This window comes from Erythrolamprus reginae, chromosome 3 (assembly GCF_031021105.1).
Source record: "Erythrolamprus reginae isolate rEryReg1 chromosome 3, rEryReg1.hap1, whole genome shotgun sequence".
In the NCBI taxonomy this organism is placed as follows: Eukaryota; Metazoa; Chordata; class Lepidosauria; order Squamata; family Dipsadidae; genus Erythrolamprus; species Erythrolamprus reginae.
The window spans coordinates 62,865,599-62,881,061 of record NC_091952.1 but is presented as its reverse complement, the minus strand read 5'-3'; the positions used below and the strand labels follow the sequence as shown (position 1 = coordinate 62,881,061).

Genomic DNA, 15,463 nt, shown 5'->3' with positions numbered 1-15,463 from the left:
CTTAGAAAGATAGATACATTACATATGTTATATATAATAAATTTTATCATTTAGTCTCCTTTTCTGCGTAATCCCTATTTTTTGGAATAGACAATATAATACTTACAGGTATGAAGTATGCGTGTAGTTACTTCCTTTATTAGATTCTAGTTCTCTATCCCACCTGACTTAATTTCTTACATCTTTAAGGGTATCATATCATATCACATGGGGGAGGGGACCTTTGCATCAGAGAGACCTTTGCACAGGTTTGCCTGATGCGCCAATTGCAACCCTACCTGGACCAGGAGGCTCTTTGCATAGTCACTCATGCCCTTATCACTCATGATTAGACCATTGCAATGTGCTCCACATGGGGCTACCCCTGAAAAGCATTCGGAGACTACAACCAGCGTTCCCCGTAAGCTGCACGCGTGAGCATGCACGCGCCCCAAAATACCCCCCGTGCACCCTTTTCCATGGGCGCGCACTCCCCATCCCCCTGCCAGTCCGTGGGGGGAGGGGAGGCACCGGCAGTTGAAGGAAAGGGAACCGCGGTCGCCCCTGCCTCTCCACCATGCCTCCGGCCCCCTCATGCCCCTGGCCTCTTGGCGCTGCCCCCCGCCTGCCCGATCCACCCCCTCTCCTCCTCTTCCGCCGAAAGAAAAGTGTGGAGGCTGCCTGCTTGAGCCTCCTGTTGCTCCACGCCGCTTCGCCCTGCCTGTCATCCCGGACCTCCGTTGTGTTTTCGGGGGGGAGCGGCGGAAAAGCCCTGTGCCGGCCAGGAAAGCCGCCTTTCCTGGAAAGCAGTGTGCCTTTTAAACACGCTGCTTTCCTGCACCTCTTTCCTGGGGGGGGGAGTGGCCTCCCCCCCACCCAGGAAAGAGTTGCAGGAAAGCAGCGCATTTGAAAAGCGCGCTGCTTTCCTGGAAAGCCAGCTTTCCTGGCCGGCACAGGGCTTTCCCGGGCAGCTGGCTTGAGCCTTGTGCCGGTCAGCAAAGCCGGCTGCCTGCCAGAGATGTGGAAAAAAAGAAGGGAAAGAGAGGGAGGGAAAGAGAAGTGGAGAGGAAAGAAGGAGGGAGGGAAGGGAGGGAGAGAAAAGTGAACGAGAGGGAGAAAGAAAGGGAGGAAGAGAGGAAGGAAGGAAAAGATAAATATAAAGGGAGAGAGGGAGAAAAATAGGGAGAGGGAGGGGAAGAGGGGAAGGAAGGAAAAGAGAGAGAGAAAGAGAAAAAAGTGGAAGAGAGAAGGAAAAAAAGGAAGGGAGAGAGAGAGAGAAAGAGAGAGAGGATAGGAAGGAAGAGAGAGAGGAAGAGAGAGGAAGAAAGCAAGAGAGAGAGAGGGGAGTGGAAGGAAGAGAGAGAGAGAGAGAAATGATAGAATAAAGGGGAGAAAAAAAGAGAAATGAGAAAATGATTGAGGCAGAGAATGACAGGAAAGAGAGAGAAACAGAGAGAGAAGTGACTCTTGATTTAAAGCATATGGTAAAAGCACTTAAATAATAACAGAGAAAAAAACCCCAGCCCTCACCTGTTTTTATTAATAGTTATGTTTTTGGATTTGCTGGTTGTTTTAGTTTTAATAGTAATAGAGTTTGGTTTTGTTTTATTATTAATTTCTTTTAATAAAAAGGGATTTATTTTATTTATTTATTTATTTATTTATTTATTTATTTATTTATTCATTCATTCATTCATTCATTCATTCATTCATTTATTTATTTATTTATTTATTTATTTATTTATTTATTTATTTATTTATACTTCTATGCCGCCCAGTCCCAAGGGTACTGCCGTTCAGACACTATACTTTTCCGCCCACCCCGAAAAAAAATTAGAGGGAACATTGACTACAACTGGTCCAGAATACAGCCACATGAGCTGTACTGGATCCCAATCAGTCTCCAGACGCCATTCAAGATGTTGGTTATCACCTATAAAGCCGTACATGGCTTAGGACCAGACTATCTTTGGGACTGCCTTCTACCGCACAGCTCCCAGCGACTAATAAGGGCCCACACAGAGTTTGCCTTCTCCGGGTCCCATCAGCTAAACAGTGTTGGCTGGTGGGGCCGTAGGAGTGGGCCTTATCTGTGGTGGCTCCAGCTCTCTTGAACCAGCTGCCCCCAGAGATCCATACTTCCCCCACCCTACTGGCCTTCCAGAAAGCTGTAAAGACATGGCTTTTCTGGAGGCCTGGGGCCATTGATCAAACGAAATATCATCTAGATCTGGCCACAAGAAATATGCATAATTTCAAGGGATTATAAATCATCTTTTTAAATTATTCCTTTTAGATGTTGTTCTCTCTGCTATGAGCTGCCCAGAGAGCCTCAGGGAGTTGGGCAGCATATAAATTAAACAAACAAGCAAACAAATAAGTACCATACCATACCACACCATACCATACCATATCATATAAATAATACACTTATTATACATTAATTATAATACAATAAATAATACACTTATTATATAGTACCACCATCCAGTATCGTTTTAATTTCTAGTAATAGGCCCCTAGCCATTCCGAGGAGAAAACTTAAGATTTATTTTAAACATTTCACAAAGTGTTCAAAAAGTATCCCTGTAAAGAAAAGAGGGAAAAAAGCCTCAATTTGATAGGGAGCAAACTGGAAGCTAAATGGATGGGTAGAAATACCTGAGTAAAGTAGACTAAAAACTGACTAGAACTGTTTTATTAAGATAGACCATGGCAACAAAATCTTTCTCTTCCTGACGTATGCCAGGAATAAAGGAAAAACTTGAGTCTTTTCTCAATAATATTTATCTTTCCAGAGCTTCAAGAATGCTTTTGTCCCCCTTTGTTTATGTTTCTGAATATTTGCTTGGCTGAATATTTCCATGGCTCTCTGTAGATAGATGATAACGTCATCCCTTTTGTCTCCTGGTAAAAAGATGTTTTTGTGCTCTCAGTTTGCTCCCACAAAATGATCTAAGACGTTAAATGATCTGGCTGGCTTAGATGGTGATGATAATAATGGTAATGATGAATCTACTGAAGGTTGAAGGCAGAATATGAGTACAAACTTCTAAGTAATTGTTGGGGGGGTTTTTTTGGCTGTCTTTATAGATTGTGACTGCAATTTCCTAGGCACAGAGGTAATGGGATGTAACAAACTGACTGGTAGCTGCCTTTGCCGCTCTGGGTTTACAGGACCCCAGTGTAACCAGTGCCAACGGGGCTACTGTGGCAACTATCACCAGTGTGAAGCATGCCACCCTTGTTTCCAAGCCTATGATGATGACATTCAAAGGTTTGGCTTACGTCAGGCCACCTTGAAAAATTCAACACAGAATTGGCAAGGAGGCACAATGCCCTCCGGCTACAGTACCCGCCTTTTAGAAGTGGAAAGAAAAATACAGCACATTCAACAGATGTTGGACAATCCCCTCATCACTGGGCAGGGACTGGACCAGGTGGTCAATACCATTGCTACAATAAGGTAAGGTTGCTTTTTCATTAGATTTACCAGCACCAAAGAAGGGTGAGATCATCCAAGGGCATGGGGTGAGGTATCATCAATATGCCGATGATATCCAGTTATACATTTCCACCCCATGTCCAGTCAACGAAGCAGTGGAAGTGATGTGCCGGTGCCTGGAGGCTGTTGGGGCCTGAATGGGTGTTAACAAACTCAAACTCAACCCAGACAAGATGGAATGGCTGTGGGTCCTGCCTCCCAAGGACAATTCCATCTGTCCGTCCATTACCCTGGGGGGAGAATCATTGACCCCCTCAGAGAGGGTTCGCAACTTGGGCGTCCTCCTCGATCCACAGCTCACATTAGAAAACCATCTCTCAGCTGTGGCGAGGGGGGCGTTTGCCCAGGTTCGCCTGGTGCACCAGTTGCGGCCCTATTTGGACCGTGAGTCACTGCTCACAGTCACTCATGCCCTCATCACCTCGAGGCTCGACTACTGTAATGCTCTCTACATGGGGCTACCTCTGAAGAGTGTTCGGAAACTTCAGATCGTGCAAAATGCAGCTGCGAGAACAATCATGGGCTTCCCTAGGTATGCCCATGTCACACCAACACTCCACAGTCTGCATTGGTTGCCAATCAGTTTGCGGTCACAATTCAAAGTGTTGGTTATCACCTATAAAGCGCTTCATAGCATTGGAGCAGAATACCTCCGAGACCGCCTTCTGCCGCACAAATCCCAGCAACCGGTTAGGTCCCACAGACTTGGCCTTCTCCGGGTCCTGTCAACTAAACGATGTTGTCTGGAGGGACCCAGGGGAAGAGCCTTCTCTGTGGTGGCCCCAACCCTCTGGAACCAACTCCCCCCAGAGATTAGAATTTCCCCCACACTCCTTGCCTTTCGTAAGCTGCTTAAAACCCACCTCTGCCGCCAGGCATGGGGGGACTAAGATACACTTTCCCCCTAGGCCTTCACAATTTTATGTATGGTATGTTTGTATGTGTGATTGGTTTTTATAAAATGGGTTTTTTACTGGGTTTTGTTTGTTTTTTAGTATTGAATTTAGTTGTACTGTTTTACTGCTGTTGTTAGCTGCCCCAAGTCTGCGGAGTGGGGCGGCATACAAATCCAATAAATTTTTTAAAAAAAAGATAATGCCCCCCGCTCCAAATACACTGTATAGAAAATAATGTTTCAACATTTGGTTGATGAAAGGAGTTTTCTTGACCCCATTCAAATCCAAATTCACAAGCACTATCTATGTTATGGTTAGGGAAATTTTGTTGTGGTCCTCAGATGAAAAATTTCAGAGTTTATGAAGTGTAAAACACTTTGCTTATACATGAGCTCTCTAAATGAACGTAAGTCTGAACAAAATGCTTCTTTATTTTCTGCCAAATTCAGCCTTTGTGTTTGTTTGTTTGTTTGTTTGTTTGTTTGTTTGTTTATTTATTTATTTATTTATTTATTTATTTATTTATTTATTTATTTATTTATTCAATTTTTTATGCCGCACTTCTCCTTAGACTCAGGGCGGCTTACAACATGTTAGCAATAGCACTTTTTAAACAGAGCTAGGCTATTGCCCCCACAATCCGGGTCCTTATTGGATTTTTATGCATATAATTGGATTTTATTTATATAGAAAATCTTTTGAATAGCAGTTTTGTTACTTCCTATATTTACATATTTCCCCAGCTTTAATGCAAAAAAGATATCATCTATCTGATCTGACAGACCAATCAAGAATTCCAAGACCGTGCAGTAGGTCCCTCCTCATGTTGCTTAGCAACTGCCTTTGGTTTTGGAGATAATATATAGCTATTATGACTGATAAACAACGATAATCATATCCTTTCTGGATTTATCTATTCCTGCTACTGAATTGATGACTGTTACTATAGCTTGTGGGAATGAGTTCCAGCTACAGATTATATGACAAAATGATTTGTTTTATCTGTCCATGTTATTTTAGGCTATCAGAGTGGTATATTCACTCCACCTTTCCTTAAGCCCATAGAGCAGAGAGATAAAGAGATTACATGATGTCCTGCCCTTATGAATGTGACTATCTTTCAGAAAGATAGTGTTGTCTTTGCTGTGACCAGATTGTCTTAATATTTGAGGAAAACAATCAGAGGGAAGAAGTAATAATACAGAAAAATGTGTACATAAATATTATATTTCTTGTATTAATTCTAGGCAGACCGTTGAAGGTTTAAGCTCTGAAATACCTCTTGTGGATGAAGACTCTTCCCTCTCCATAGATATGGATGCTCTTGATAAAAGCCTGAATCTAATCACTGAACAATACCAAAATAAGAAGGCCCAGTTTGAAGCCAGCCGCAGCATAGATCTCTCAGGTATAACCCTCAGGTTTCCCCTGCCAATGACTTAGGTATCTTGTTATCTACCTTTCCTACTGAAAATGCAGAGGACATCTAGTTAAGAATGTTTCCTTTCAGAGTGTTGTTGGCTTTCCAGAAAGAATGTGAAGAATCTTAGGAATTCATCTATAGGTATTAAATTAAAATATCAAGTTTCCTGGTGTTTTTTTCCCTGCCATGAAATCTCAACAATTGAAGACATAAGAATTAATAACCTAAATATACAATTATCATATTTTCTTGGGGAAAAAAAAAAGACAAACCAGAAAAAAGGTTCATAAGGTGAAATGGCTTTTAATACATTGTTTTACAAAATAAAGTTTTAATAACTTTGTTTTACAAGGAAGGAAGGAAGGAAGGAAGGAAGGAAGGAAGGAAGGAAGGAAGGAAGGAAGGAAGGATTATAATGGAAAAATGATTGAACTCTTGTCAATTTCATCTGGTTAAAAAGACTGTTTACCCTCTAGTCTGTAAAGTTCTTTTAAAAAATAAAGTGTTTTTTTAAAAACAAAACCTTTCATCGTCTACTCGTGAATAGTGTTGGGCGAACCCGCTGAAATTCAGGTTCGGCGGGTTCGGCCAAACTTGACGTTGGAGTTTGGGTTCGGGCCCCCGAACCTGAACCCCAACCCGAACCCCAACCCCAGCACCTCTGTCCCAGTGAGAGGTGAAGTGCTGGGGGGGGAGATCAGGCTCCGGGTCTGGAGTCGCCTCTCCTGCCCCCCCCAAGCTGAGTCAGTGGCTTGAGCCTCAAAGCCCTCCCCGCCTCCCCCTCCTGCCCACTGTCCGCTTGAAGCTGCCGGCCAGGATCCTGAATAGCTGGCCGGCAGAACCTGCCTCCCTACCTGGCCCAGCGTGAGGCAAAGCACCTGGGGGGAGGTCAGGCTCCGATCCCCAGGAGCTCAGCAGGGAGAAAGTCCTGTCTTTGCAGCTGGCAGGAGAAACATTGTGGAACAAGTAAGAGGCTCCTAAGGGGGCTCCAGGGTCAGGTGCAGATTTTACTCCCCACCCCTCTGGCAGGGGGCCAAGCAAATGAGAAACAGGATTCTCCACCTCCTTTTGCTTGCACCCCCCAGTCTGTGGGAAATCCATGCCTCCCCTCCTTCTTTGTGCTCCAAAGGTCCGGATTCCCTCCGCCCTTTTAAAACCCTTCAGGGGCGGAGCCCTCTCCGTCTCTCCCTCCCACCCACCACCCGCTTGAAGCTGCTGGCCGGGATCTTGAATAGCTGGCATGTGCAGAGCACCTCACCCCCTCACTGCTGCAATAGTATCGCGGTGTTCGATCAAACGCAGAACCTGAACATGGATCTGGTTCGGTATACCAAACCTGGCCAAATTCGGCAGGGACCCAAACTATGCAAGTTCGGTTTGCCCAACACTACTCGTGAACTGATTAAAGAAGGAAGATGCAGAATTCCCCTAATCTGGAAATCCAATGGCAATAGAAGGCAGCAACTAGTAATGGTAGATAGTAAGTTATAGTCACAATCAACAGTTGTCAGTCGGGGACATTTATCTATCATAAAATAAAGCACAACAGATGAACTTCACAGCATCACTTAAGCCAGCATAAGTTATATAAGCTACTTTTGATGCATTGAAATAAATGATGTATGTATTTTTGCTTTCCCAGTAAACTGGTGGTGGGTAGACAACAATATTGTGTTCCCCTGTTCTCAAGAAACATTTAATAGTGCATACTCCTAGTAAGTTACTCTGCTTATGTACTATTAAAACCTGGTCACCAGATTGTCTAATTCATGTGGAATATCATCTCACCACAGCAATAAGTTGAACAGTTGCTTATATACTCCAAGAAAAAGTTGTTAATTGGTTGTTAAAAAACCACTACCTTATACCCTAGAATAATTTAAAGAAAACGAATGTATAAAACAGCGTAGTTTGCTCATCCCTTCCCTACTCCCTGTGATCCAGTGGTTCTCAACCTTTCTAATGTTGCAACCCTTAATACAGTTCCTCATGGTGATCCCCAACCATAAGTCTAGTGCCAATTCTCCCAACAGAGCATTAAGCTGATTGGCAGGAATGTCAGAAGGACACTCCCACTGTAAATGCTTGATTGGTCAGATTGTAAAAATATGTTCCAAGGCACCAGAATAGAAGCTTTAGTTCCTAACACCACGGGAAATTTGTCTTTTCCCATGGTGTTAGGTGATCCGTGTGAAACGGTCGCTCAACCCCCAAAGAAGTCCCGAACACCCCAGATTGAGAACCACTTCAGATTACAGTGTAATCTGAATGTCAAGAGTTCTGCTGGCTTGAATTCACATGTGAATTTACTTACCACACAGTAGAAGCTCACAGGCGCCTTTAGGAACGCATATGAACATGCTGTATGATACTAGGGAAGTAAAAGTAATTCATTTGAATTCTATATGCCTTGTTGCTATAGTTTTCCCTGAAGTGTTTGTGGAATGAAACTGAAAAAAACAGTGCTGCCACATCATGATACATGCCTTTTTATGGATATTGTGACTCAATAGCCCTAGAAAAACTTTATGATACAGAAATTTTATTTTGAGTTTTTGTTTCTATTTAAGGTTTTTTCTGCAAAGCAATCTTAAGATGTTTGACTCATATTCCTTTTCTGGATATCATCTCTTTCCTCTTTGGACTGAATTTATCACAACTTAATACTTACCCCGTAGTTGGTAGGGAGATGCAGAATTGATGTCCTAGTAGTTATAGAGCACTGTTCCTTTTCAAGCTTTCACATACTTGGGTTTGCTGAAGAAACATTTTATTACAAATTTAATAAGAACTTTGTTGTTGTAAAGCATTTCTGTTTTCTGGAGATTTTGCCCTTCAGAAGTGGTTGAATGAATAGTTTTACAATTATATTTTACAACCCTCGAAAACGTCCAAAGATACTTCACCAGAAGAGCCCTTCACTCCTCCTCTCGAAACAGAATACCCTACGAAAATAGACTAACAATCCTGGATCTAGAAAGCTTAGAACAACGACGCCTAAAACACGATTTAACTATTGCCCACAAGATCATATGCTGCAACATTCTGCCTGTCAATGACTACTTCAGCTTCAACCGCAATGAGACAAGAGCACGCAACAAATTCAAACTTCATATTAACCGTTTCAAACTTGACTGTAAAAAATATGACTTTAGCAATCGAGTTGTCGAAGCGTGGAACTCATTACCGGACTCAGTATGTCAACCCCTAACCCCCAACATTTCTCCCTTAGACTATCCACGATTGACCTCTCCAGGCTCCTAAGAGGTCAGTAAGGGGCGTACATAAGTGCACTAGTGTGCCTTTCGTCCCCTGTCCAATTGTTTCTCCTTATCTCATATATCATATATCTTTTCTTCCTTTCATATATCTTCTCCTCTATTTTTATATCTTTTCTTCTATTTTTTTCTTTATATATAATACTACATGTCTATTTTCTTCAATATGTATTATGTATTAGACAAAATAAAAAAATAAAATAAATAAAATAAATATTGTATTACATTTTAGAGGAGAAAAATAATCCAAAATTCAGAAGGCTAATTCCTGTTAAGTCTTTTTCTTCTAGTTTAGGGGAGATTTGCTTGGCTATCATGACAATGCTTGTGAGAACATTTCATCTAGTTCAGGAATAGTTCAGGAGTCTCCAACCTTGGCAACTTTAAGAATTGTGGACTTCAACTGGTTGAGGAACTCTGGGAGTTGAAGTCTACAAGTCTTAAAGGTGCCAAAGTTGGAGACCCCCGATCTAGTTAATCAGTATTTCAAGGTTTATACAATTCTGTTCTATAAAGGACTTGGGGCCATTCGTCTGTTTCTGGGGGGTTTTTTTTGGTGATGACTGATACGATTCCCAAGAAAATGGCTAACATTTTCATTGGCTTGGAGAAGATACTATGAAGAAAACATCCTCCTGGTTTTTCATAGCTCTGCTATTGTTAAAGTCCTCTTGAAAATATGAGTGGTAATTCGTCTTTAGAATACTTGTCAAGAGCAAGATTAGGTAACTGGTCAATTCAGGTTTATGAAGTTGTTTGCTTCCTTTCTTCTGTAATATGACTTTTAAAAGTAAAATTCAGTACTCAATGTTTGAAGAAAAAAAGTATTTTGAATTACTCTCAATTCCCACTACATCTCCCTTTATTCCAAAAGGTGCATTCAAGACTATCAGGTTTGCGCATCTCACATCCTCCAATGCCAGTGAACGCATAGCTGGTTCTTCTGGACTGCTTGCTGAGTCTCTGGAAAAAAGGAAAAATGCTGAAGAACTTGAAAGTCATCTTATAGACTCTGATTCATTTGAAGTACTGAAGAATAAAATGGCTATCACACCCAACTTGACTCCAGTAATTAATAAGGTAATACTAATGCTCCAAAGCAGATCTATTTGTACAAATGGCAAAAACTTGAGGCTGAATCATAAATTCCATTTAAACATATTTGCCTGCATTGATATGTATATATACATGCAGGGGTGGGCTGCTACCCGGACAGCGGGGAATGCGGTGGGGTAGCGAAAATGGAACTCCACCCCAGAACACCCAATTTGCACTGAAAGATGTTGAAAGAAAATGCAGGGTGTCCTGCATAAGCAATGCCAAAAGTGTGGTAGTCAACATTTTGGTAGCCCTTTACTGTATACATGTTATAAGATTGGTTGGAATTGGTTAGAAGAAATGCTAATGTAGAAAAAGAAAGATTTGTGAATTGCTAGATTATTTTTTTTTCTCAGATACAGTGAATATTGATCTATTTATTTATTTATTGATTGATTGATTGATTTTTTGACTTTTTGACTTTTTGATTTTTTGATTTTTTGATTTTTTGATTTTTTGATTTTTTTATTTTTTTTTATTGATTGATTGGTCTTTTAGGTCATTTCTCTCCAAGGACTTGGGGCAGCTTATAACATATAATAAACAATATACAGTATCTTAGATCTAATTAATTAATTTAAAGTCTGAAAACCCAAAAACCCCCATTAAAAACAGTCATTCCATTCATTCAGCATTCTCTCAGCCCATTCATTGGTCAGGGGGCAAGAATCTAATAGCCCTAAGCCTGGTGGCATAAGTGAGTCTTAAGACTCTTACGGAAGGTGAGGAGGGTGGGGGCAGTATGAATCTATGGGGGGAGCTGATTCCAGAGGCCCGGATATATTTGTACAGTTAAACCAAGGCTTGTATTTTAAAAACAAAGAGGCTTTTGTTCTTCAAGGACACTTGTTCTTCCAGAAGTATGTCTAATCTGTAATTACTTTATACATAGGGGGAAATAAGTAGAAAGTCCAAAGTATCATAATAAATAAGGGATATTAACCTTGTAAATCAGTTTTAGATTTACAGATTCCATCTCTCCCTCTCTCCCTTCTCTGTCTCTCTCTCTCTCACACACATACAAACCCCAGTATAGATGAGTTGTAATCACAGGAATATGAATGTATATAGAAAAAAGATCATGCTGCAATATTGCTTTGTCCTTTAAGACAGAGGTCTCCAACCTTGGCAACTTTAAGATTTGTGGACTTCAACTCCCAGAGTTCCTCAGCCAATTTTGCTGAAGTATATCTTCACTGATTCTAGCCATATTTATTTTGGATTATTGAACTGCCCTTTTTAGGTGTATGTTAAAATGTATGAAATTTCCAGGTAAAATCACACGTATTTCCACATACATCCAATAAATAGGAATTATTTCAGTTAAAGAGCTTCTTCATGTGATTTTTTTCTGTTAGGTTTGCAGTACTGTGAGATCAGAAGTTTGCACTCCTAGTGAATGTATCGGATATCTATGTCCTCATCAAAATGCAAATGAATGTGGTCCAGGTGTGAGCTGCAGAGGGATCCTTACACTTTCTAGCAGTTCCATCCAAACTGCCAGGAAAACCGCCCAGGAATTCCACAATTTTAACAGTCACCTTCAGGAGACTGAAGAAATGGTACGTATTTAGAATGGAGAAAGCAAAAGAGGAAGAGATGGAATCTTTATTTCAAAAGGTGATCTTCTTTAAAAGGCCGGATTAAAATAATGTTTGGGTATTTTCACTTTGTGGTGTGTGTTTATTGTTGCTGCTTTCCCTCCGGAGCTTTTCAATGATTATCAGGACATAGAATAGAATAGAATATAATAGAATAGAAGATAATAGGATAGGATAGGGTAGGGTAGGGTAGGGTAGGGTAGGATAGAACAGAACAGAACAGAACAGAACAGAACAGAATAGAACAGAACAGAACATAATTTTATTGGTCAAGTGTAATTGGACACAGAAGGAATTTGTCTTGATGCATATGCTCTCAGTGTACATAAAAGAAAAGTTCATCAAGAATCATAAGATACAGCACTTAACGATATTCCGGGTACAAATAAGCAATCAAATCCTATTAGGAACCAGTCAATATAAATTGTCAGGATACAAGCAACAAAGTTACAATCATATCATCATTAGTGGAAGGAGATGGGTGGTGGGAACGATGAGAAGATTAACAGTAATGCAGATTAGTAAATAGTTTGACAGTGCATTGAGAGAATTATTTATTTAGCCGAGTGATGGTGTTCAGGGGAAAAACCTGTTCTTGTGTCTAGTTGTTCTGGTATGCATTGTTCTGTAGCAGAGATGGCGAACCTATGACACGGGTGCCACAGGTGGCATGCAGAGCCATATCTGCAGGCACATGAGCGATTGTCCTCGCTCAGCTCCAACGTGAATGTATATGCTGGCCAGCTGATATTTGGCTCATGCAGGGGCCCTGGGAGGGCGTTTTTGGCTTCCAGAGAGCCTCCGGAGGCTTCCGGAGAGCCTCCAGGGAAGTCTTTGGAGCCTAGGAAGGCCAAAACACGAGCCTACTGAGCCCATCATAAGTTGGGAAACAGGCAAATTCTGGCCCCCAGAAGGCCTCCAGGGGATGGGGAAGCTGTTTTTGCTCTCCCCAGTCATTGAATTATGGGTGTGAGCACTCGCACATGTGTGATAGTGCATATATATGCTGTTTCGGCACCCAAGAGAAAAAAGGTTTTCCAACACTGTTCTATAGTGTTGTTTTGAGGGTAGGAATTGAAGCAGTTTGTTTCCAAAATGTGAGGTATAAATATTGTGATGTTTTTGTAAATATGGCAAAAAGCTATTTTAAACTCTAGTCCTGTTTATGTGACTTTTCAATTGAAATAATCCACCTAGAAAATGTTTTGTATTTCCTGTGAAAAGGAGACAGGTAGTCCTCAAGGTATAACTGTTTATTTAACAATTATTCAAAGCTACAACAATATTGATAAAAGTAATTTACAAGGTCAGTAAGGGGCGAGAATAAGTGCACTAGTGTGCCTTCCGTCCCCTGACCAATTGTCTCTCCTATATTTTATATATATTTTCTCCCATCCATATATCCTTTCCTCTACTCTTCAGTGATGTATTCTATTCTCATATCTCTTCTATCCCTTCCCTGATATTTACTACTACATGTTTTTATTCTCTTTAACTTTCAATTTGTATTGGAATAAACAAACAAACAAACAAACAAACAAACAAACGGATAGATAGATAGATAGATAGATAGATAGATAGATAGATAGATAGATAGATAGATAGATCTGCGCATTTGACAACCATTGCAGCATTTCCCCAGTCACATAATCAAAGTTTGGGCACCTGGCAACCAGCATATCTTTACAATGGTTGCAGTATCCTGGGTGATATGATTGTCATTTGTGACCTTCACCAGCTCTCTTCCAACAACCACATGTTTCACTTAATAGCTGCAATAATTCTCTTAACAATTGTGGTAAAAAAGAAAAGATAATAAAATCATGTGTAACTCACATAAAAAAATCTTGCTCAGCAATGGAGATTGATGCCCTTGGTGTTCATAAGAATAGAATAGAATAGAATAGAACAGAACAGAACAGAACAGAGAATAATTCTTTATTGGCCAAGTGTGACTGGACACAGAAGGAATTTGCCTTGGTACATATGCTCTCAGTGTACATAAAAGAAAATATAGATTTGTCAAAAATCATGTGGTACAATAATTAATGATTTTCATGGGGGTAAAATAAAACAAATCAATAAATAATAAAAATCTTAAGCATACAAGCAACAAGTTACAGTCATACAGTCATAAATGGGAGGAAATGGGTGATAGGAATGATGAGAAAGAACTAGTAGTAATAGTAGTGCAGACTTAGTATATAGTTTAACAGTGTTAAGGGAATTATTTGTTTAGCAGAGTGATGGTGTTTAGGAAAAAACTGTTCTTGTGTCTAGTTGTCTTGGTGTGCAGTGCTCTGTAGCAGCATTTTGAGGGTAGGAGTTTTAAGGGTAGGAGTTGAAACAGTTTATGTCCAGGATGCAAGGGGTCAGTAAATAGTTTCACAACCCTCTTTTTGACTTGTGCAGTATACAGATCTTCAATGGAAGTCAAAGACTACCTGTAATCTTAAAGTGTTTTAAAGTTTTAAAGCTATTTTTATACATTATTTTATTGTTTTTAAAACCAGAACAAAAAAAATAGAAGAAGAAAAATACATGCATTTTAAAAACATAACAAGTACTTAAACAATGCCATTCATTTTCTATTTGAATATTCAAATTTTACATGCATTATTTTTGACATAGAAACATAGAAACATAGAAGATTGACGGCAGAAAAAGTCCTCATGGTCCATCTAGTCTGCCCTTATACTATTTCCTGTATTTTATCTTAGGATGGATATATGTTTATCCCAGGCATGTTTAAATTCAATTACTGTGGATTTACCAACTCCGTCTGCTGGAAGTTTAGATTAAACATGCCAGAAATGAATGAGGAAATTAATAATTGGGGGGGGGGATGAATACTACTGCTTGTGAAACGCCTGGAACAATGTTAAAATATTTAGGATCTATATTAAATACCATATGGAAATGGAATCTGTCTTACCTATTAATAGATCAGAGCTGCTGAAATATCTTCCAGCAAGATTCAGACAAATGCCCAAAACCTGAGAAATCAAATGAGCACCATCAGGACACAAATAGAAGCAGATATCCAGAGAACTCAGCAATTCATCCGCCAAGTTCGCAACTTCCTATCAGGTAAAGATCAGAAATTCCAACATTTTAACAATCCATACCTTGTCATTAGTCAATCTCTTTGCTTTATGTAATGTAACTTTCTTGTTGTACCTGCTGTTACTCAGCAGCCAAATTCAATAGTGGCTTTCCCACAGGGACTTTTCATGCAGAATCTCTTCCAGTTAATAGATAATTTATTCTCATCTGTCTGCTACCCAACTCTTGACTAGCAGTTTTACAATCCGTGACATGAGAGGTCGATGGATTGGAACCATCCTCTGCTACCATGTCACGGATTGTAAAAGTCCGTTTGAACTTCAAACCGTGGAGGCAATGGAATTTAGAGCTCCAAGCATGTTATTCAAAACAAGATTTCTTTTATTATGAAAGTAAAAATAAACATTGTCTGGGTAGACAAAAGAACAAACCTTATGGAGTCTTAAAGCAGAGAATAAAGACAAAGGACATCGGAGCAAAGAGACGGAAATGACAAGGCAGGATATTACATAATGTATAGGAGGAGATTAATGACAAGGCATACATGTTAACTCTTTAATTACTAAATGTCTCTGAGGCTGGCAATATTCAGTGTGACAGTTATAACTCTTCAGGGG

General features: G+C 40.2%; 1 protein-coding gene across 1 annotated transcript in view; it reads left to right on the top strand.

The window, feature by feature from the left end:
* The window catches only part of LAMB3 (laminin subunit beta 3), a 75,612-nt gene that overhangs the window by 46,914 nt on the left and 13,235 nt on the right, over positions 1-15,463 (top strand). Inside the window, exons 14-18 of the mRNA XM_070745597.1 lie at positions 3,073-3,445; positions 5,628-5,788; positions 9,956-10,161; positions 11,538-11,741; positions 14,726-14,870. Of these exons, the coding sequence (XP_070601698.1) occupies positions 3,073-3,445; positions 5,628-5,788; positions 9,956-10,161; positions 11,538-11,741; positions 14,726-14,870 (1,089 nt within the window). The remainder of the gene's footprint in view (positions 1-3,072; positions 3,446-5,627; positions 5,789-9,955; positions 10,162-11,537; positions 11,742-14,725; positions 14,871-15,463) is intronic.